This window comes from Pezoporus wallicus, unplaced genomic scaffold (assembly GCF_028554395.1).
Source record: "Pezoporus wallicus isolate ANWC-B61680 ecotype Strahan unplaced genomic scaffold, APGP_CSIRO_Pwel_v1 contig_11175, whole genome shotgun sequence".
Lineage (NCBI taxonomy): Eukaryota > Metazoa > Chordata > Aves > Psittaciformes > Psittacidae > Pezoporus > Pezoporus wallicus.
The window spans coordinates 402,384-426,022 of NW_026641536.1; the positions used below are offsets into that span (position 1 = coordinate 402,384).

Sequence of the window (23,639 nt, forward strand, 5' to 3'; positions counted from 1 at the left end):
AGAGTCTTGGCTTTTCTTATAATTATCTCCAAACTTAACCCAGGTGTAATTAGTCAGGCTCACTTACAAAATTAAATGTTAATACAGCTAAATTAGAACTAATTTAGCCTAATAAGCTAATTTAAACATGCTTATATGAAAATTGTTGCTATTAAAATCAGAAGGTTTAAAACTGATTCTGGTATATCTAAGCAATGTTTTAAAATTTAAACACATCCTGAGTATTCGAGGTGGGAAGATCACTGTGTCCTGTTATTTTTCAGCCTGCTGCCACAGAGGCATTCAGATTCTCTGGCTTCAGAGTATGCATCTTCCTGATGCCTGAAATGTTGTCATTGTAGCTATTTTTGTTCGAAATACGGTGGATTTTAAAAAATACTTCAGTTTGACAAGAGGGAGGAGTAGCCAGGGGACTCACTTGGCTACTTGTTAAAGAAGCCTTCTAGCTCATGGAATGGGATTTCTCCATCCTGGTACAGTATGAGTCCTTTGTCCAGGCTTACTGCCAAGTTTCCTGTCAGTTTCACACTGAATATGAAAACAAAGCCATGTAAAACACTTCTGAACTTTCAGTTTCTAATCTGTAACTGTACCAGTGCCTCCCATCTCCTACTTGTTTAAGTCAGGGGCTTTTCCTCTGGAAAAAAGGTCAAATTCTTAACATTTCATTGTAAAAAAACAGCCCTAGCCAAGGAGGATTACGTATTTTTTGGCAGTATTATGAATACAGAATTTAAATAACAGGTATTCTCCTCTCCAAATTAAAGAGACACTCTTATTCCTGCAGTACGCATACGAACATCTCCCAGGAGGTGACTATGGGTTGTTTTTTTCTCTTCAGGTACTTGCTCAGAAATGAGAGTGAGAAAAATGGGGTTTATGTAGGACAGCACCAAATCTGTGAGGCAAACAGGTCTTGGCCTGTGGCGGAGCGCTGGCCCAGAGAAACCGCCCGCACCTTCTCGGGGGTGAGCATCCCTCCTCACAGCACCTCGTTATTCAAACCGTTTCCCCTCAGACACCTCGTTTTCAGGCAGCGTCGAGAAAACCACCTCCCTGCAGAGCTGCGTTAGTATGAGAAGAAAAAAAACAGACGCGAAAGCAAAAATAGGGGAAAAGAATCTGCTCTTCTCCACAGCTTATGGTCTGGGATGAGGGTGGTGGCCGGAGGCAGCCGGATGAGCTGAGGGGGTCTGGACGAACCCCGCAGCAGCGGCTGGGGGCAGCGGGCGGGAGGGGGTCCCGCGGTGGGGGGACCTGCCCGCTGGCCTCCCCCCAACGTCACTTCCGAGGCTGGAGACAAAATGGCGCCCGAACGGTGCCGGAGCTGAGGCCGCTCCGCGCCGCTCCGAGCCGGGCCGCAGGCGGCGGCAGCGGCGCAGGTGAGAAGGAGGCGGCGGGACTCGCGGTGCTGCCCCCGGGCGCCGCCGCGCCGCAGGGCGGGCCGGGCCGGGCCGGGCCGTTAGGGCGGTGGGCAGAGCCAGCAGCGCGGCGCCGGGGGCGCGGCTGAGAGGGGCCCGGCCCGGCGCGGGAGGAGGGGACCGCGGCGACGGCGGCGGGCCCGCGGCGGAGCCTCCTTCGGGGAGGTGGAGCCGCCCCGAGGGGGATCCGGGGGAAGGTGGGGGCGGCTCCTGCGAGTGCGAGGAGAGACCGAGGGACTTGAGTTCTGTGGGAGAGCCTGATGGAGAACGGGGGTCCGGGGAGAGAACGAGAGGAGGGGGATGGCGGCAGAGGCCACTGGGGAGAAGGCGCTCCATCCCTTGGGCTGTTATTCCATGTTTTTTCCTTGAAATCGCTGCCTCGGAGGTGTCAGCTGGCGAAGCAGAGCTCCATAACCGCTGCCAGCCCGACGCTGTGAGACAACAGTTGTCTTCCCAATAGTTGCAATACACACCGTCTTCAAAACTTCTGGCAATTCACATGCCTTAAAGCTCGCTGCAGGTCAAGGGTCTGCCAGACTGCGTGAGAGGGGCCTGGGGAAATGGATTTCAGGATTGATTTTCTAACTGGAAATGTCTTTCCTAGGACATGTCACATAAAGCAGAGGTTTATTTCTTCATGATGGTGCAGTAGTACCATGGGGAAGAATGTTCCTGCCCAGGGCAGGGGGTTGGAACTAGATGATCTTAAGGTCTTTTCCAACCTAAGCCATTCTGTGATTCTATGATTTTGTGGCTGGGGTGAGAGAGAAAGTTTAGGACAGATCAAGGGAAGTATCTTCAAGTAGGTTTTCTACTTAAAGCCAGAGCAGTAAGTGAAGTTTTGCTGGTAACTGTCTCAGGAGTAGGTGGCTGAAGCCTGCAGTGAAATTTCCAGTGGTTTCAAATTCACATGAAGCTGCAACGTTTCCATTGTGAAATGGTAAAGAAAACTTTAAATTGCTTTCAACCATTGCAGGAGGAAGGGGAGGTTTTGTGGTTGCACCTGATATCTGATTGTTCAGTGCCAGTATAAATCCTTCTCTTGTTTTGCATTTGAGTAATCAACAGTGGACAGCTCTTGAGAGCAGGACTGGTTGTGTTCCTGATGCTGCTTCAGTTTGCTGTTCCCAGTCCAAGCTCTTGACTTTGGGCATGTTATTTGGATGCAAAGTCTTTTTCAGTTTATTCACACATATGAAGTAGATCAGGAGAGCTGGAGATGCACAGCAGTGTGATATGCAATTATTGTGTTGGCTTAAGACACTTGCCATGTTTTAATGAAAATTACGTGTGTGTTAAGGATTCAGCTATGCTTTCCTTGGTATAGAGAGGCCTCCAGGTGTTAAAACATACGATGATGATCCATGAGAGCATTGGTACTCTCCAGATAAAGAACTGCATCATTGATACAGTGACTTTTAAGTCCAGAAGAAATACTGGATTTGTAGGGACAGCAGTGAGAACCGTGTTCATGATGGTCTTCAAGCATCTAGCTCCCAGGATTTGATAGGGCAGAAGTGTGAAGTGCCCGTGGATTAAAGCATAAAAATGAGGCTAAATTTCACTTGTAGTGTAACCCTACTAATGCTAAATAAAAGGCAGATCATCACTTTGGATAAAATGTCATGGGTAGAAATGTCCCGATGAGTGTGGTGTTTAGAGATTCCTGAGCTGATCCCTGTTTAGTGTAGGTATGAGGATCTGAAGAATAGCCTTTTTCCGGAGTAGCATGGAAGAGGGAGGAAGGATGTTGAAATACTTACGTACATTTGTATAATCTACCCTTATTTTTCTACATGAGCATTTGTTGGAAGTAAAGCAGAAAGTCAAAGTGAGCTACTGTTTTTCTGTAAAAACTAAAATGGCTCTTGCAGTCCATCTCCAGTGCAGTGATGTCCTCATTCCACTCTTTTACATAAAAGGCTTGATCCTTAGGGGTAAACAAGTAGGAGCATATAAGAAAGAGGTCTGAATATTGTTGCTTACTGGATGTCTGTCTGTTGAAAACAGAAGTTCAGAGTGATTTAGAGGTGACCACTGTGGTAATGTTTTTCCAGTTAGTATCCAGTTGATAGTTTATTTGCAGTGCGCCTGCAAGATCTTCGACTGGAGCTCTGAACCAGAAAATAAAAGCAAAAATAAGCTTATGGGAATAGTGCAGTACCTTGATCACTGTGAGTCACTTCGTTACTGGTGAGATGAGAGACTGCTACTTGTATGGTTTTTATCAGGGATTTATAAACAGACGGGGTTCATAAACTCATGGGCCGGATATCTGCATTGGCACACCTTTTTGAAGTGCAATATATTTGCTGTTATACTTGTTAGCATATTTATCTGTACCAGTGTGTTTTTTTCTGTGGCAGTATTCTGAAAAAAAATACTTCTTTTCTGTCTCTCTATAAAAACATGCCTGTAGACAAAAGTGGGTGGCTCAGTCCTGTATTGTAAAAAGGAATGACAGAAATGGATGTTTTCACATAGTAGCAAATCAGCAATGTACTTGTCTGGTAAATTGAATTGTAAATTCAATTTCATTTGAATTTACTGTTAGGAAGTAGAATTAAAAGTGTATTTAGGTCTGAAGATTGGAGTGGTATTTTTCTATATTTGCAGCTCTTGGAGACTTCCTGTTTTCTGCTGACTTCTCTTGACTAGTTGCTGTTTAATAAAGTCAAGTTTTTGTGTTTGTGATTTCTTGGCTTATTTTCTGAGTTATCTGAATAAACCTTCCAGTTTATTTGGTTACATAGAAGTAAGCAAAGCTTTTTTTCCTAATGGACAATAGGCGGTAGATTTTTGTGTTCAGAAAATCGTTGTTTGCCCATTTTTTTCTCCTTATTCTGGCAGTCTTGAATAACTGACCATGTTTTGCAGTTAAATGCCCACAGATAGTGCTTTCATTTCTATCAAAAGCATATGTTAATCTTTAAGAGTTAACATGAACTTTATTTTTTTTTTTTTTTGCAAACTTTATTTCACCAAATACATTGAAAATTGTGGATTAGAGCAAAATACTCTATTACCGGCATACCATTGAATTGGAAAAATGTAAGTGCCCTGATGTTAAAATAAAACCAAAAAATGATCTGTTCAACTAAAAACTAAAACAAAGAGCCCTGCTGTGTCCCAGCCTGAGCCCCTGGTCATTAAGAGAGCACTGTTGAGACTTTCAAGTTTTGTTCCTGGTTCTATAATGAACTTGTTTTTACTGGAGCAGTGACATAATGCATGTCCCATTTTCAGCTTCCAAAAGAGTGTTGATGCTCTTATGTCTGTTTTTTCTTTTTTTTCTGAACTGGAAGCAGCAATTCCAGTTCTCATTCAAAGTGCTTTTTGATTCTGAGATTTTTATTTTTTTAAAAAGGCACCTATAGAAATTATAAATGTGGTTTATAAAATCAGAAGGTGAAACCTAGAAGTACCATTGGATTTAGTTTGAAAAAGATGATCTGTAGTGCTAGCTTTGTATACAACTGCTTGCTTTTGTTTGCAGCCTTTATTCCCAGCAGGTGTCTTTGTTTCTTTATAAGGGATTATTTAAGAATTCTGAAGTGTAGAATTCAGAACTAAGTTTAAAATGTTTTTTTGTTTCAAGCATTTTGTTTTACTGTGACCGCAGTATTTCCTTAAACACAAATGCCTTGTATTTTCTTCTCTAAAGAAATATAATCTGTTGCTTAACAGTGCCTCTAAATACATTTTTCTGACACTCTTAAGATTATATGATGCAGTAGGTCTTTTTTCTTTTGTGTTTGTTTCCCAGATGCTTTAATGCCTTGAGAAAGAGTATAGTATTTTTGTACTCATGAGATAAAATAGTAGGTAGTGGTTTGAAATGAATGCGACTTTGCTGTGTTTTCTGGAAATGAATATTAAAAATTCAAGTTCCTGTACTCATAATGTGCTTCATTTTTGGCATAGAACCTTTATTTAGTTTTTCTTAGGTACTTAGTGAATCTTCGGAGTTTACTGTGGTAGATGTTACTAACAATGTTCAGGTATTTCACTCTCAGATGCAGATAAATGTTACTGCTGAGTTAGGAGGAAAGGTTGAATCGAACCATTTGTTACCTCTGTTTGATGGAGTTGCTGATGTGAGTTTTTCCGGAGTACTAACACAGTTGTAGGCTATTGCTACCTTTAAAAATGATCTAATGTGGTCATCATCACTTCTTTAAACTTCATATATCATATTTCTCTGGCTGACAAGTCAGAGCAGTAACATTTTCTTTGGGGCTTTCCTGGAAGATCTTCAATAAGACTTGTCTCTGTAGCTAAAAAGTCATTAGCTTATGAAGTGAAAGCTTGTTTCTGCTTGCAGAGACAAGAGGATGTACATTGTTGGTAGTTATTGATCATAGGTGCACTAATATTTGTATAGCAGTTTCTTTTTTTTTTATATTTGTTTCATATTTTCTTGGTTTTTTTTTTAATTTTGTACTAGAAGTTAAAGTGCAAGTTTAATGTTGCATATACTTTGTCTTCCTCTGTCATCTTTCATTTAGATGGCAAGAAAACTAGCGATTATACGTAAGGCTGCAAGAACTCTTAAGTTCTGGGTTTTTTTTCCCCCAGTGCAGTTAATCTTGTTTTCCACATCGTTGAGTTCATTGTTAATAAAGTAGATAACAGAGGAAGGAAGAAATGGGGAAATATTTTTAGTCTCTTTTTCAGTTACAGAGCTCATATATGAACTTGTCAGTACTGCAGGTATAAGTGTATTTTAAATTAATAGCAATATAAATACTTGTTGAAGCTTTTGCTTTACTGTAGCTTAATTTATCATTTAATTGTTATTTTACGGTCAGCTGGTTCCTCTACTAACTTGTAGCTGCAAGTGTATGGAATAGTACAGTAACCTACCTAAATTGTATTATGTGGATGTTTAAATACATCAGGATGTTAAGATTTGATGTAATCTTCTAAGAAATGCTGTTGAGATGTTTGACTATAACCAGTTCTATTAAAGCTGAATAAAGCCTTTATAAAATTTGTAAAAATGGTAGGATTTTTTTTTAAAAAAAAAACCAAACAACCCTCTTTGAAAACAGTATTAATTCGTAGCAAAATAATGTTGAGTTAGTCTATGAAATACAAGAAAAGTGTATTCTTACTGCTCATATGAAACAGAAAAGTTTTGACTGCTTTTCAAGTCTTAGACTAATTTGCTTAACTTGGTGAGAAAGGAAGCTTTCAGCACGACAGCACTTGAGCATTGAGCCCTTCAACCTATCGCTTAATTGATATTTGCTGGTTGTGACCCAAATTCTTTATGTTTAGTGGCTGAGTAACAATGGTATTGAAGAGTTATGGGTTAAATGTCTTCCTCTTTTACTCAGTGTTGAAAATGATGTGTGTACTTAAGATGACTGTCATTTACCATCATGTAGCATACGTGTGCTTCCTCCAGGAGGTTTTCGAGTGTTTTTCCAGTGTTCAAGGCCAGGTTGGCAGAGCCTTGGGCAACATGATCTAGGATGAGGGTTGGCACTGGATGATCTTAAGGTCCTTTCCAACCCAAACCATTCTGTGATTCTGTTATTCTAAATCACCTTCCAGAACTGTAACAGCAAATGGTTATGTGAACAGTTAATCCCTTGTCATTGAGGGACTAATAATCCTCACTGTGAGGGAGGAGTAAAGGTACAAAAGGCACCTGGAGACAATAACCACTTAAACTGGCAGCTACAGCCATAGTAGCTCATCAGGCTGGGCTGTAAAATAGCATCAACAAAAAGCTCTTGCTTTCGTTGTCTTTAGGTGAGTAATCATTTTTTGTTTTGTAGCCAAGTATAGCAAACCAAGACATTTGCTACTAAAAAGTTGTTTTTCCCACCAGAAAATGTTTTGATGCGTCTTCTGCTATCCAAAATATTTCATTTATAAATTGACATTGTGTAGGTATTGTCCCAGTGAACAATGAGTAGGAGCACTGGATTTTTCTCTGTTATTCAGGCCTCATCTCAAGTACAGAAGTTTTTGTCAAGGCAAGATTTAACTGTCTTGTAAGTGACTGTGATTAGTAATGAAACCTGTAGAGCCTTCCTTACTTCTTGTACTTTGGTGTAGGCTATGTTCTCAGTAATAGAGAAAATCTTAGAAGATCAAATGCTTGGGATGTCTTATTCCTAGGAATTGATTTCCTTCAGATGTTTAAAAGCTGTTCAGATGGAGCTGTTTTATCCAGCAACTGGACTTTGCTGGCATACTGTAAAGCCCACTGAACCAGCTGCAAAAGTGGAACTGAAATACAGATGTTTTGGCTTTTTGTGTAAATGCTCATGCAATATGGAAATATCGGGGCAAAAGGGAGTTAATCTTGGAAGAGCTGTATACAACTGAAATACCCTTTTCAAGGAGTTTTTTCCTTTTCTGAGGAATTTCTTAATGTAATGTTTCTAAGACGTATGGCGTTGTTATGCAGCAGTAAGAATTCTTACAGTGCAAAGATGTGAAGGATTATATGAAATTTATTCGGAGTATGTATTTCTGGAGTATGTTATCCTGGAATGTATTTTAAGTTAAATGTTAGTATTTATACAAAGTACTTGGTGAAGAATCAGTTAATTGTTGTTACTGAAGATGAGGAATAAATAGCAGTACTTCAATGAAGTGCTTTAAGTGATTAGGTACGAGTTAACATCCAAAACAGGGGGTTGTTCCTGTATTGAAAATTCTGTGTGTCACTGGGAAGGATGGGGTTTCCGGCACTCGCAATAATGCTTTTATGTAGGTATTAAAAAAAAACCCAAAAAACCCTAAAGTGAAGGAAGTGGGTTGATGTACTGGACTTTTAGGTACAGCACTGTTCTGATTAGTTTTACATTGAGTCCTGGGTTTTCAAATTTGATGCTTACTTCATCTAGGAAACCTTATGAAATCTCAGGCATTCTGCTAAACAAGAATGCCAAATGCATTAATGTAACAAAATACCTCAATAAAAGGCTTAATTTTAAGCAAGAATTTCCTGTTTCTAATACGAGAGCTTGGAGACTCAAATGCATACATTCTGTTAATTCAAAACCCATTAAAGGTGTTTAATAATGCTTTGATACTAAATTCTGCTCCCCTAAAGTTCTTAAAGGTACTTAATCTTGACCAAGCTCCCTTGTGTTTAAAAACAGATGAAACAATCAGAGGAGCACGTTTCTGTTGCTGCATCATTTAAAACTGGAAGAAAGATTAATGGGAGATAATAATCTTGAGATTATTCATGTTCATTTGAGCTATAACAACAAATCCATAGCTTGGAGCAGATTTTATTCTTTTCATAAAGCAATATGCACCTTTGTGACAAAGGGATCCCTGCACCTTTAGGAAGGGATCCTCCAGGTCTGTGTGTGCTTTCACTGTACATTTGTAGGTAGGTACATGTTACAATTGTCTGTTTTTCTTTTTAGGGCTCATGTAATCAAAGGAGTTTCTTTGTTGTGTGTGTCTTTTCAGAACACAACAGGAATTCAAAATGAATCAGGTGAGTATGAATGTAAGACTTTATCAAAATGCTTAGATGTTAGACAATAATAATAGAAGTAAACTGTCCACTATAAGAGAAATGCGCTCTAAAATCTTCAGTGTATTTAAATGTCATAATCCTCCTTTCCACAGCGTGTGTGTTTGTGAGATGTATTTTATTTCATTTCATGATGTAAGTTTTTTGTATATGAGTTACCTTTAGCAGCATGTAAGTTACTACTGTTGGCACCTCTTGTAAGAACACCTTTTCCAGAAAAATCCGTTTCATCCTGAGGCTTTTTGTAATAATTCAACTCCATATGAAAGTGCCTTGAAAATTGAAGGCTTCCATTATATTTTTTTAAAGCTTTTCTAACCACTTTACCATTTCAAATGTGCAGTGAACAATCAGTCACAGAAATTGATTGATCAGGACATTTCACCCTAAGCTTTTTCCCTAGAATCGAATGAAAAGACTGGGGAAGCATATTTTATCTGTGGTGTGCCTATAGGGATGCACGAATATCCTGACTGAAGGGTGTTGTTTTAATCGGTGCCAAGTGTACATGATTTTACTTTGCATTTGTCTCTCCAAGTAGGAATCACACATCTGTTTGTGTATATCGTGCACAATTGTTTTATTTAAAGATTACTTACGGAAAAAGTACATCTTGCCTTAATTTTCTCTTGTAAGTACTTTCCTCTTTGAATGATCTTACAAAGTCTTTTTGGTGTGCGAATGTGAACGTAGGATGTTACATGAAGGAATGCCATTTTGAATTTACGAAAAAAGTCAGTTATGTACAAAAGTCATATGAAATGCTTTGTATACTTTTCTTTATTGATGCCTGTATCTATTCTAACGTGCTTTTATTACCCTTTGTGCCCTTTTCTGATCAGCAGCAGCTTTGAATACAGCTAGCGCTTTGCTCTCATTGTTATTACAGGAGTATATACATAGTACAGGCAAATGCAGTGTGCAGTGGGTTGTTAGGATGTTTCCTTTTATTTTTATTTTTTTGTTCTGATTTAAAATTAAAAAAGAATCTTCAATATATATGTTCGTTAAAAAAGTAAAAAAACAGTATTATCTCTATCACATCCTTTAAATATGTATTGTAAAATACATATTTGTAAAATATACACAAATAGAAATTATACATATAGATATTAAAATGACATTTGCTTTTGCACAGTTTTAAGCCTTAGCAGTCTAATTTGGGGTAGGTGGGTTAACTGTTGCTTCACAAGTTATTTCTAGAGGCTTGAAATCTTTACACCTCTAAGGTTTGTTTTGAATGCACTCGGTGCCTGTTGCTCTGTCTCCTTAAGTAGTAAACCTGCCTTAAGAGTCATTCTGATAAGCTTTGTATTCTGCTAAAGTTCTGAAAGCTGTAGATCCTCATATTTACCTGCTATAATTGACTGTTTCCTTTCCATTTACCTATCTGTGTCCCATGATGTCCTATCTATTGTGTTTCCCTGCTCCCAAACTGTTTCTAGAATGAAGATTTCTGAATTGAAACAAAGCCTTCATCTTTCTCTTTGGGCTTTCACATTTAGTTTCTGAAGTGCACAGAGCTCATGTTGCTTTTTACTGTTCAATTACCATTCATATTAAGTTTGTATTTAGCATCAACCCCGTGGAGTTTTTTCTTGCAGTGCCCTTGTCATTTCATTCACTGTTAACAAGTTGTAGTGCCATGTCTGTGTAAGAAATGGTTTTGCATGATGCCAAACATCTTTCAAGTGTTCTTTCTTCTTATCTCTGCTTTTGGTGTGATGTCAGTGACCCTGAAACTAATTGGTCTACTGTTAATTGGGTTTATATGAAAGGACTGTTAGTTTTGTTGTTTATCCCATAGAAATCTTGAAGAAGGGAAAGAAAACCTTTTCATACGTACTTCCATATGGCTGCCTTGTAGTAAGGAGAAGGCTTAAAAAAGCAAGCTGTTGTTGGAATTAGTATTTTTAGGTTTCTAGGAAGACTGCTGTCTCAGGATAGACAGGATTTGTTTTCCTGTCTGTTTTTAAAAGAGGCCTTCCTTTAACATGTGAACTCCTTCATCGAATATGCTGAGTAATGTATTTTAAAAGCGCCAAGCAAACATGGGGGTTTTATTGCCTCTCAGACTGCAGTAAGATAGACTAGAAAAACAGTTGTGTGCTACCTGGAAAACTGCATGGGAACTTAACTAAAAACTGGGGTGGTGTCTGTTAGCAAATGACACCCACGCTTGTACTAAAGCTCCCTCCCCACATTCTTTCTGATTTTTTCGGTGACTCTTTAAAGTATTTCCAATACATCTTTTAATTTTCAAGTACCCACAGTGAAATTGTGGCTGAGGGGTAGCTAGATAAGGGTCTTAGGACAGAGAGACGTTTCTGCTTCTGACTTCCCTTCCTTGTACCGTCTGGTTTGTGTCGGCAGTCTTAGTCCCTTCATCTCCTATTCACAGCTACCTCTTCTGCCAACTCCTTTTCACAACTACCTCCTCTGACTTATCTGCCCTTCCTCCCTCTCCCAGTAGCATCCTTTCCTTTATCTTTTCATTTATCTTAATCCTCTTCCCACCAAAACATGACACTGACTGACTGTCATTACACTGTTCAGGATGATTTCTTTTTTTCCTTTTTGCTCTGATCTCTGGTTATCTGTAAACATCTTGTTTACAGATACAGGTACTGTTCCTGCTCTGCTTAAATACTGCTTGTAACATTATAATCTAATTTGTGGTTGCTCCATAGGTACAGTTGTGTAGAAAGTGGTGTGAAAAATTGCTGAATGTATTGAAAGGTACTGTCAAAGCGATTGGACTCTGATGGAGATAAGAGAGTTTCAGTTAAGGCACCTTCAGATGATTTTTGGCATTGTTCTTAAGTCGCTTCACCCTGTCTGATTTGATTGAAACAATGTAATATTCCTGTTGATCTTCAGAGTATGAAGCTTGAAAGTGAAATGAGCCTCAAATGCTTTTATAGTCAAAACTGCAGTCCTGCAGTGGGTGAAAAATACTGTGTTAGGACTTCAGTTAAATGCAAAAGTTGGCTGTAGGACATGCACCATTCTTATCAACAGGAGATTTCTTTAAAATGCGATTAAGTGTTGGTGGAAAAGTGATTGGAATACGATATTTCTTCTTTTGGTAGACAGACATTCCTGGGGGACAGACTGCGATCTGGAAAATGTTTGAAGTAGCTACATTTAAATTGCAAATAAAATGAAATTGCAGTGATTTGACTAAACTAAACTGTTGTTTATTTTACCATTCAGTATTTGGTTACTTATTACCATTCGTTTGAGGTGTGAAATGTATTATGTCCTAGACCATAGCCAGTTTTCTAGTACTTGTGAAATCCTGTAATATGGCAGGTGTCGAAGTAGTGTGAGTGTTGTGTTCTCTGAATGTAGCTGCTAGTCTTTGATTTATGTAGGCAGGTGCAAAATAAAGTTCTGATTCTGAATTACTGCATACAAATAAATGGTGGAACAGTTTTGGGATATTAATGGCTAAACTATTAAGGAATATGCCAGACATATCAGAGAACACAGTGCAGGTCCTTTCCAACCTTAACTATGCTATGATTCTATGATTACACTTGTCTTAAATCAGTTGAGTCTAAATTTTAAAGTTTTGGTAGGTTAAAATTTATCCACAGGCTTGAGATTTTCAATTGCTTGCCTGGCTATGGTTGTAAAACAATCCACCCAAACCCCAAAATGAAACCCAACTAAAAACCCCGCCCTGCTTTTGTTAGCTTGAGACTAGAAGAGCATTGTTCTGATAGCTGTCTTCTTCCCTCTCTCTAGTCCCCCTCATCTGTGCCTAGATATAATTTAGTAGAAACCACAGTGAAAAACAGGCTTGGTTCTCCCCTCATGAAATCATGGCATAATGTGCTAGAATGACGTTTAGGTTTCTTTGATATGCTGAGAAGTACTCAGAAGAAGAAACATACTTGTTTCTTTTTTGTTGGAGACATGGCTTCTTGTATATCAGTTCAGGGCTAACAGATGTCTGAAAATCAGACTTCTTTCATCCCTGTTTTTTCTTTTGGATTGTTGGAAGAGCAGAATAACACTTAGCTCTGCTTTGAATAGCCTTCAGCTATTACAACTAAAGAATAAGGATTTATTTTTATTTCGTCCCTCCTGGTCTCTTCACTCTCTTGGATGGGATGGGATTTCTGGCATTCTGTTCCTTCCATGGTTTCCAATTTTGAGGTCTTTCTCCCCCACACATATAGCTCTCAAGGATGTGTCTGTGCAGCTGTTAGGGCTTACCAAGGCAGCAACAGAATAACCTTGCTATGACTCCAGTTTTATCATATTTCTCATTGTTGCTGTTAAAACTGGCAGAAGACATTGTGACTTAGTCAGAAATGCAGGGAGTAATTACCATACGCAGCACCCCTCACAAAGATGGGGTGCCAAGTAGAGAAGCTTGAGGAGCTCAGTTTTGCTTTAGAGCTAAACCCCTGAAATTGGATAGCATGTAGAGATGCATTTTTAAATATATTTCAGTAAACTTTCAGCATAACATATTTCTGAAGTGCTCAGTGGACGATGCTCTGAGTACTACTCTGTAGGAAAACTCCTGGCATATTTACGGCAAGAATAATTTTCGGAAAGCCAGGGTTTACTTGGACAGCTGTAGTGTTGCCCAAGTTGTTGTTACTTCTCAGTTTAACACCTCCCGAAGCTTGCTCAGATATTAAATATAACATCCTTCATCATCACCAGGAATTGTTTCTGACCAGAATGACTGAAATTTGATTTCAGAGGGCAGGTACTTTAGGGCCATTGTACGTGGTTCGACGTATGACTTAATTCTCACCAAGCACGATTCTTTCAGAAGTGGACAGGTTTTATGAGAAAATACATGCTTGTAATTTTAAAATTCTGGTAATTTTTATCAGGAAGAGTGTTTTAGTGATTATAATCAGGTAATAGAGCAAATTGTTTAATGACAAGTCTGAGTAGCATTTATTGTGTTCTACAAAGGATAGTGTGAATGATATTTTAAGTTGCCTATTGAACCTTGTAGGCTGCTTAAATTGGAATGAATCACTAGACATTCATAAATCATTTACTAGCTTTCTGTTGCCTTTCAAACTTTAATATAAAAATACCTTTAAAGCTTTTGTATTAATTACAACCTGCTGGCTAAGGATTCTGAGTGGTTGATTTATTTAGGAATTATGATTAGAAGGATTTGGAAATCATGAGCTTTACGACATTCTTTAAAACCTTTTATTATCTCTCTAAAATCTACTTTTTTAGCTTACTCTGTTGCTTGCAGAGAAGTAAACTTGACATGCACATACTCCAGTGTCAATCTGTGGAGTAAAATGGTGTGTTCGTAGGTTGTAAATAGAGCAGTAGAAAGACAACAGTAGACACACAGCAGCTCTGTGATGTACATTAAAATAAAAGCTTTGCTATGTCAGCTGCTCTACTATGAGAGTACTACGCACATTACTAGTCCCCAGGATGTGCAGGGTAGCTTGTCTCTGTCACCTAACATTCAGTACTGGGTAGTACAGGTACATCCATGTTTATGGCAGAGTAGATGCTGTATCCCAAGTGCAAGTTCTGCTGTGTACATTGGAGTAGTTATTGTACTGCAACATCTTCGATTCAATAGGCAAAACTTCTCATTTTTATGAACCGTGTGTACTTCTTGGAACTTGGAGTGTGGTTTTCTCCGTAAATTACTGTTTAGTCTTTCTCACAAAAGATACCTTTTCACATAAGCCAATACCAGAAACTAGTTAGAAATAAAGACTTGCTAATACATGTGAAATTATCCTCAGTGCGGTGAGTAGCTGATGTCCCGGCTTTGAACTCTATTTCCAAAGGCATCACTAGGGTGTTTCTAGGCAAGTTATTCCTGTTACCGATGCTTTACGTAATTTTTTCCTTGTGCATAGAGGCATACACAGTTGTTTAATTGGGAACTTCAGTGTGCATGTTTAGGAAATGATTGGCAGAATCAAAATGGAAGGTCTGGACCCTCAGACCGTAAGTGCTCTGGAGCTGGAACTGCCCTTTGGTTTGAAGCTAAGATGGCCTTTTACTCTAAGGGGGAATACCAGTTAGCTTCCATTATGAACGCAAATGAAGGCATGCTCAGGAAAATTGCAGTTTTCCCTTGAAGGAAGGATTTTTTTAACAAATACAGAAAATGGAAAATGCTTAGACTTGTTAAAAGTACAAATAAATACTTTTCAAATTTAATGACTTTTAGCATTTAATTGCCTACTTTTCTATTAATAGACATGCCTTCAACAGTTAAGTATATTTTTTCCTTCCTGTTGGTCACCATTATTTTTTATGGACAGATATTTATGTTAAATAGAAAACAAAATGGCTGGTTGATAAGACATACGTGTGTTTTCAGTCAACCTTTTCATTAATGCTGTCAATTCTGATAAAGATAAGCCACATAGAATTAAGTGAATTAAGAAAAGTAACAATGCAGGTGGTGATGCTTCAGGACAGAATCAGTTTACATTATACCTCTGTTTTAGGGACTTCAACCATTTTATTTTTTAAGAAAACTAGGATTTTAGAAAACTGTTGATAGGATGGTTATAAAATAAAGTGAAAAACCTTTTACTCCTCCTGTGCTCTGGCTGGTTTGCTGCATACCATTTTAATCAGTGTACTTTAGAGTGGCAATTCACTTGCCTAAAAAGACTTACACTAAAAGCATCGTGTGTTGCTCCTAAATATGCCAGCCTTTCAGAAGCTGGCAGAAACATTTTCTAGCATAAGAGATAATATTTAAGATCTAGTATACAGCTGAAACAGAAAATAATGAAAACTTTTGGTGTCTTATTATCAGAAAAGTTTAGGTCTGAATGTGAGATGCAGTTGTTGTATCTGTCTGTAATGTCAGGCTGCCCTAGTTTCAGCTGTAACAGTTATTTTTCCCCTTCCTAGTAGCTGGTGCAGTGCTGTGTTTTGACTTCAGTCTAAGAATGATGCTGATAACATGCTGATGGTAGCTGTTTCTCAGTAGCACTTACTCTGATCAAGGACTTTTGAGTCCCTCGTGCTCTGCCATTGAGGAGGGGCACAAGAAGCTAGGAGGAAGCAGAGATAGGGCACCTGACCCAAACTAGCCAAAGGGGTATTCCACACCACAGCACGTCATGCCCAGTATATAAACTGGAGGGAGTCACCTGGGAGACCCAGATTGCTTCTCGGGTTGGGCTCAGTGTTGGTCAGCGAGTGGTGAGCAATGGTATTGTGCATTGCTTGGGTTTATTGTTTGTTTTCCCTTTCTGCTTTCAGTTTTATATTCTCTCCCCTTGTTATTTCTCTTATTAGTATTCTATTGTACTTTTATCTCAAGCCATGGCGTTTACATTCTTCGATTCTCCTTCCCATCCTGTAAGGGAGGACAACGGGAGGTGGGGGGTGAATGAGTGGCTGCGTGGTTCTGAGTTACAGTCGTGACTTAAACCACGGCACAGGGGGAAATTGATCTGCCTATTTTACTTTTTAACCGGAGTCAGACTTTCCAGGCAGGTTACATACAGGCTAATGTGTTTTCATGCTATGTCTTATTTTGTTGAAAAATTTTGAGTTGCCTAAAACCAGAATTAAGCATATTGTTTACAAATCTGTTGTGTAATCAGTAACTCTAAGTCTTCAGTGGAATACTTCAGGAACTGGAGTTTTTTATAGTGATAACTCATAGATATTAAAACTCTTGGACCATTTCTGTGAACACTTAGGTGATACTTCTCTGAAGGAAATCTCAGCAGGTAGATGAATTTACAGTGTATTTTATCTGAAATTTGGAAGAACTTTAATCACAAACAGTACAAAGGAATGTTCTCTCAAAATAACGTAGCATTTAACAACACAATGTTACTGACATAATTACTTGTTAGATATAGTTTCTTATGGCATAGCTGACCAGTAAAAAAAAAGCAACTGAAAACTGCTCCATGGATGAGCTTCAGATTACCATATTAATGAGCTGTTTCAAGACTTAATACAAAGCCTGAACTTGTATGAAAACTATATTCTGAAAAATGCACATATATCCATGGTGTAGGACCACAGTACTTTTTTGTTACATCTTTAGGTATAATATAGTAATGCTGTCAGGTAAGTCATATTCAGATGGCAAGAGGAAAATACCTTTAGCTCTGTTCTCCAGGTAACTCAAAGGAGAATCTTTCTTTGTAAGGAGAGGCCAGAGGGAAATGAATGTTACTGCTTGTGATCAAAACACATCCATTAACTAAAGCAAGATAATAATTGCAGCAGCTTTAGTTATCAGTGTTCTGTGTATATCTCTAATGTAGTCATAGAACTCTGCATTAAAGCATAAACAAGTGTAATAAAAATAACAGTGAAATGGCAATTTGGAAATTTTGCTTTAATATCAGGTCAGGGTTTTTTATATCTTGTATGAGTTGACAATCTGTTGTGCTATTGTTTTTACCTGTTAATGGTTGTGGCCCTTCTGGGTTTTTAACTTGTAGAACACAACTGAAGCTACTGTCACTGTGGAGACCTTGGATGACGTACCTGAGCATGTGCTTAGGGGACTTCCCGAGGACGTGAGGCTCTTCCCATCTGCTGTTGACAAGACACGGCTTGGTGAGTGCTACAACTGTGAAAAGGAAATGAAGAGCTGTACACTAGATCACATGAATTACAGTTGCTGTGAAAGTGTGGTGCCTTCCTGTGCTGAGTAGAGATGGTGTCTGGTGCATTTATCGGAAATAATTTCTGTTGGAAAGAGTGGACATCTTCCAAGTTTCTCCAGCATTCTAAGATGATGTTCCTGGAACATCAGAATTGGGGTCTAAGATAGACCAGGATGCAAATAGATTAGATTATGAAAATAACTGATAAGTTCCTTTACTGCTGTGTTTTCACTTATAACACTTTAACTGTTACCAGCTTTGTGTTTTGCAGCTGTCTTACTCTGTCTCTTTAGAATGCTGCATCTTGTTGTCCAATCAATATAAAAAGTTTTATTTAGAAGAACAGACTCAGTGCAGACGTGAAAGCTGCTGTGTGGAGCAAAGTGGTGTTTCTGTAATATATCCAAAATGCTTGGCTGCTTTTTTAACACAATGGGAGAACTTTGATGGAAGTCAGAATTGCAGACTGGGTATGCAGACATTGATGTTGAAAGCTGGTGGTTTGAAGACTAAGCCTGACAATAGATGCGTTACTGTTAGTAACAGGTTATAAGCTCCTTGGAGCAAGGTTAATCTTTCCTGGTACAAACCTGATCTAGCATGGTTTGAACGAGAATGTTATGTTTAGTTACCAATTACTTGCCAATCTGTTCTTAGTTTTCGTGCTGTAAATGTGAAATACACCTGTCCATTTTCAGTTCAGTTAAATCCTGTCAATAAAGCTTTGGGCAGATGCACATATTTTAACCAGTCCTAGATGTTTTTTCCTTTAAAGTATAGTATCCATTAGTTGTAAAACTTTTGTGAGGGCTTCATTTGCCTGGCATTGTTTCAGAGAAAGCAAATAGTTTTTGTTTAATAAGATATTTACTCAGCAAAATAGCTGAAATCTGTGACTTTACAATGTAAAACCTGAAATGCTCTTACAGTATTTTCAGTATCACCTGAAGTACAAGAAAAATGAAGATTGTTTTTATTTTCAGAGCTGCAGTAGCCCATGAGCAAAGAGTGAAACTAGATACATGCTTAAAACTTTCACGGTTGAAGTGAGTTTTGGGGAGAGGATTGTTGGAATTTATTCTAGTGAACTTCAAATTCCTTATTGTGATCTTAATGTAGAATGCTCCCCCATCTGAAACAGACTCGTGATGTTCTGAAGAAAAACGAATTGTGAGTAGAAGATTTACTCGAGATAACTTAAACTTAGATAAGTTTTAACTACTGGTATGTGTCTCTTTAGGTGTCTGGGCAACAAAATCAATTTTAAAAGGCAAGAAGTTTGGACCATTCATTGGTGACAAGAAAAAAAGATCTCAAGTTAAGAGCAATGTGTACATGTGGGAGGTAAGAAACAGCTTGTCAATGGAAAAAGGTATCTGTCACTAGCGCAAGATTTTGTTTAGCCTTTATTTTTTCTAGAGATTTTAGAAATAGACACGATGGGAAATAATTGCCCTCAGACTTTGTCTACCATTACAGTTACTTATAGACACTTGGATTGAACAACCTTTCTGAATTACTTTTAAACTCCTGACATAGTTTGAAACTGCTGTATTAATTTTCCTAGATACTGTCTCTGGATCACACCTACCTTTAAGAGCTTGTTGTTGCTAAAGCTTTGCTTTGTTGGCTTGAATCCTGAGTAATATCCCATCTGCAACTGAGTACCGTCAACTGCTCATGAAATTAGGGAAATCAGGAGGATATGGAATCTTTTAAGGGAGCCCCAGCACTCCTCCTCATTTAGCTCTTTGAAAACCAGCTTGGTTATGGGAATTGGTTTTTCTTTTGGAACTTTTATAAAAAGTTCTCACTTGTGCTGCTTGTGTTTGGGCTTGCGTTAAAGCAAATACTATCTTCACAGCGGAATCGCACTTTAAACTCTGCTGCTAGTCATAACATTTTGGATATTGTGTAGATTTCAAAATGTAGGTGCTTTAATCTGGTCTTGAATCTTATCTACAGTTTCTTCAAGGCAGTTCATAACTACTTCCAAAAGCTATTTTAATCTTTCTAAAGACACGTAGAGCAAATGGCTTTAGCAAAGTGAATGGTTGAGGAGGGGAGGGATTGAGGAGCTGTGGCATAGCATGATCTGGGACAGTTTATGGCATTGTAGGCCAAAGATACTGATAGAAGTCATCCTTCTGGCCCCTGGCTTGCAAAACTTGAGCTGCATAAACCACTAGATACATACAAATACGTAGAAAACTTACTGTTAACTCTTACCAGAGGAGTTAATTTAGAACAACTTACTTTACATGCAAATTCATATTCAGGAAAGTAATAAAGTGTTCAAACAGTGCTTGTTTCATTGAGCTAATATTATCAGAAACTCCACTGCATGAGGTATCTCCAGTTTTGATCAGATACAAGAACACTTGGTGAGATTGTATCAGCCAAGTAAATTACTGACCTTGTGGTGTTTTTTCTCAGTGCTGGATTTTGAGTGTTCTCAGTGGATATGCCTTAATATTTTTTAAATTTATGTTGAGAAATGATAGTTGCAAACAAGCTGCTACAGAATTCTGTAGTTTTTCAGTGCAGGTGACAGTGGGAACCTTTGCTAGATGGCAAAGGAATCCTGTGTTGATTTAATACTGATTTTAGAATTGAAAAAAAGCAGCTAAAATGAGACCAGAACAGTTGGCCCCATATGCTGATATCTGCAACCACTCCAGAATATTCTCTGTTAGAAAATACGATTTGTGAAAGGATGGTGGTGTGTGGGAGTAGTTAGGTGTATGGGTTTCAGTTTGAACCCATCACCCCTTGTCCTATTGCTCCAGTCCCTGAGGAAAAGATGGTTTGAAAATATTTGTAAGTAAGTATCAGAAACCTCCAACTAGCAGAGCAACCTTTTCCGCAAGAACCCCATTTGTTTCTCTAATGAAGTTAAACTGAAGAATAAGTAAAGCTTCTCAAAGCTGCATCTCTAATGAATTTTAATAGTTTTTAACTGTTGTGCTGGAGGATCCCTCTGAAAGCCACAAGTTCTGTGTGAGGGCCATGGCTGAGGAGAGAAACAGAGACTTGAACATATTTTCATTCTCTGTCGGACAAAAGCCACAGGTAAGAAAATGACATCAAGTCACTGAAAACGGAGGGAATGCCACCAGACGATGCGGGATTCGGGCACTGCTGTGCTGAGGGATCTTTATTGTGGTTTTCAGGAATTGCTTAAAGTCACAGTGTTCTATAGAGGACTTGGAGCTGGTTCCTTTCTCACGGTGCATGAGTCCTGTAAACAGTCATCTGTGAATTAGAAGCTTTAACTGCAAAGTAATAAAGTATTTTGCTTTGTGCGAAAGTCATAATCAAGTTGTGTGACAATTTAATAAAATAATTCATTAAAAAAAGTAATAAATCATTATGTTTTGCCAAATATTGCATATCTGCTAACTCTTCCACAGCACTATTCAGCTCTCTTCTTCCATTTTAACCAAAAGAGTTGCGAGTTGCTTTTACAGTCTTGGTCTGTGCAGCTGTTTATGCTCTTCCATATTGCAAGGGCTGGGTGTGCTGATGATCATTCTTTCAAAAGTCAGCTGATGAAATCCATACTGGAATAGTTTAAGTAACTTTCTGTTTGCTTGGAAACTAAGATTATTTCAGAGTGTTTATTGAAACTTTATTGCAAAAGTTCTAGTTTATTAGACCAACAGTTTATCAACACAAAAGAAATCTATTAACTTAAAATCATTATTAAAATTACTTACTAAATCATTAAATTAAAAATTATTTAATGTTTCTTTTTTAAATTGCTGTAGGAAATTGAAAATGTAAAATCATAGAATCATAGAATGTTTGTGTTGGAAAAGACCTTAAAGCTCACGTGGCTCTAACTCCCTGCCATAGGTGGGGATGCCTTGTACTAACTAGACCATGTTGCCCAAGCCCTGTCCAACCTGACCTTGAACACAGCCAGGGATGTGGCAGCCACAGCTTCTCTGGGCACCCTGTGCCAGCGCCTCAGCACCCTCACAGGGAAGAGCTTCTGCCTTATCTCCAACGTGAAATTCCCCTGTTTCAGTTTGAACCCATCACTCCTTGTCCTATTGCGATAGTCCCTGATGAAAAGATGGTTTGAAAATAATTATTTGTAAGTATCAGAAACAATAAAAAGCTACAACATTGCATAACAAAATATGAAGTTTACAGGGGAATCAGAATTTTAGCGTATTCCTTATGTGCAGTAGTGCTAAGTGAGTGTAGCAGGAGTCAATGAGCTAGGGAGGATGGGTTTTGAAAAGAGCTCTTCCAGGCAGAGGCTGTTGTTTAGATACTTCACCAAAAGGGAAAAAGCAAGTAGAAAATACAGTAAAATTACATATATTTTTTCTTTCTTGTTCTTAAAACGTGAGCTGCCCAATACTCCTGACACGTTGTGTACCTATTCGTATGTCTGTGTTCAGAGACAAAGTGATGGAAGATAGTTCCAGTTGCCAAAGTGGGGTGTTACTTGTTTGGGGAAAAAAGCTGTACCTCATCCACAAATGGCTCTTCTTATAGACATCTAACTCGGATTATAATAAGAGTGGGAGATGCAGAACATGTCTTGAAAGAGAAGCAGAGTTGCCTGTCACCAGGAAGCACTGAAGGTGGCAGTAACCTTGCTTTAGTGCAAGCTGTCTTGAATGTAAAACAGGAGTAGGTGTTGAATTTTTTTGTCCAAGAATGTAAACCAAAGAATTTACACATCTTGGAACATGCAGCAGTTCATTGACATGGACAGTTTTTTTTAAGGGTTTCTGAAACGTAAAGATCTTCTTTAATACCCTGAAAAAAGATTAAGTATAAATTACGCTTTTCTTTACCTTCCCAAATAAAGCAAATTCTTCTAACTACTATATACTTTTCCCAATTCATAAGAAAGTAAAAATAAATCCCTCTTGCCTTTATATCTTAAAATCAATCATCTTAGGAAATGCAAAATATACAGGGTCATTTCAGGCTTGCCAAACTGAAAAGAAAGCATGAAATGTTGCAAGTATTTTGGCTTTTGAGCCCAAAACCTCTAGAGTAGGAAGTTTGGGATTTTTTTCCCCTTGGTTGCAGCAGTTCCGCTTAAAAAAAAAAACACCTTGTAGAAAACCAGAAACATTTCCCCCTGCACACGCCCTAACCCTGCTCACATCCTTTGTGTTACCTTCCATCCTTAGATGATAACTACTACTTTGTATAGCCTTAAAGTACATAGAGTTTTAGTACGTGTACACTTCAGTGTTACGAGTTGTCACACTTAGTGCCATTTGTGTCTCACAGGTGTATTACCCAAACCTGGGATGGATGTGTGTCGATGCAACTGATCCAGAGAAGGGGAACTGGCTGCGGTATATAAACTGGGCACGGTCAGGGAAGGAGCAGAATCTGTTTCCTCTGGAGATCAACAGGACCATATACTACAAAAGTTTAAAGGTACTGATGTCTGAACAATCACTTACTGCTCCGTTACTTGTTATTATTAATACTTCTAATTTCCCTTTATTCAAATCCTATTTTTTTTTCATTTATGTTGAACAGATTTTGAAACATTTTATGAAATATAATTAAAATATTGCAGATGTCACGTTTCATCAGTCTAAATTCTATGCCAGTACAGTTAACATTAAGATCTACTGGTAAAATATAGGATATGTATGAACAGAAAATCTTACATGTTAATGATCTGCTGTAGCACCAAATTTGATACAAATGAATGAAGAACTATAGCAGATTACATAAATGTTTTTTCTATTTCTGTAGATACTGAGACACTTTCTTCTGAGGAGCTTTTGCAGAAATCAGTTATTTTTATGGTCTTTGCATCAAATGTCAAAGATTGGTTGTCAAGACACTTTTCATAGGTAGCTTCATAAAACAAATTTGCCTGGTTTTATACCGTTCCAATTTTATTCAGGGAGTGGGAGGCAGGAAGAAGGGTGTAATTCCTGGGATATTGTATCTCCCAAACCAAGAAAAAAATTTTTTAGTTTAACTAATGGTCGAGTGTGTTAGTTTTAGACTATTGGGGCTGTAAAGTATTATTTGAATCTCTGATCAAGAACGTCCTGGCAGTTAGTAGTAGATAACAACTAGTAGCTC

The 23,639-nt window shown here is 38.3% G+C and overlaps 1 protein-coding gene across 3 annotated transcripts in view; it reads left to right on the plus strand.

Moving 5' to 3' along the window:
- Positions 1–1,207: 1,207 nt before the first annotated feature.
- PRDM2 (PR/SET domain 2) overlaps positions 1,208–23,639 on the plus strand; it is a 73,807-nt gene continuing 51,375 nt past the window's right edge. Inside the window, exons 1-5 of one of the 3 annotated variants that reach the window (XM_057424177.1) lie at positions 1,208–1,382; positions 8,825–8,898; positions 17,388–17,505; positions 18,796–18,899; positions 22,821–22,973. In XM_057424177.1, the coding sequence (XP_057280160.1) occupies positions 8,890–8,898; positions 17,388–17,505; positions 18,796–18,899; positions 22,821–22,973 (384 nt within the window). In that variant the 5' untranslated portion in view covers positions 1,208–1,382; positions 8,825–8,889. Of the gene's footprint in view, positions 1,383–8,824; positions 8,899–17,387; positions 17,506–18,795; positions 18,900–20,423; positions 20,628–22,820; positions 22,974–23,639 lie in introns of those variants that run through there. The other 2 variants (XM_057424178.1, XM_057424179.1) reach the window with 2 other exon arrangements.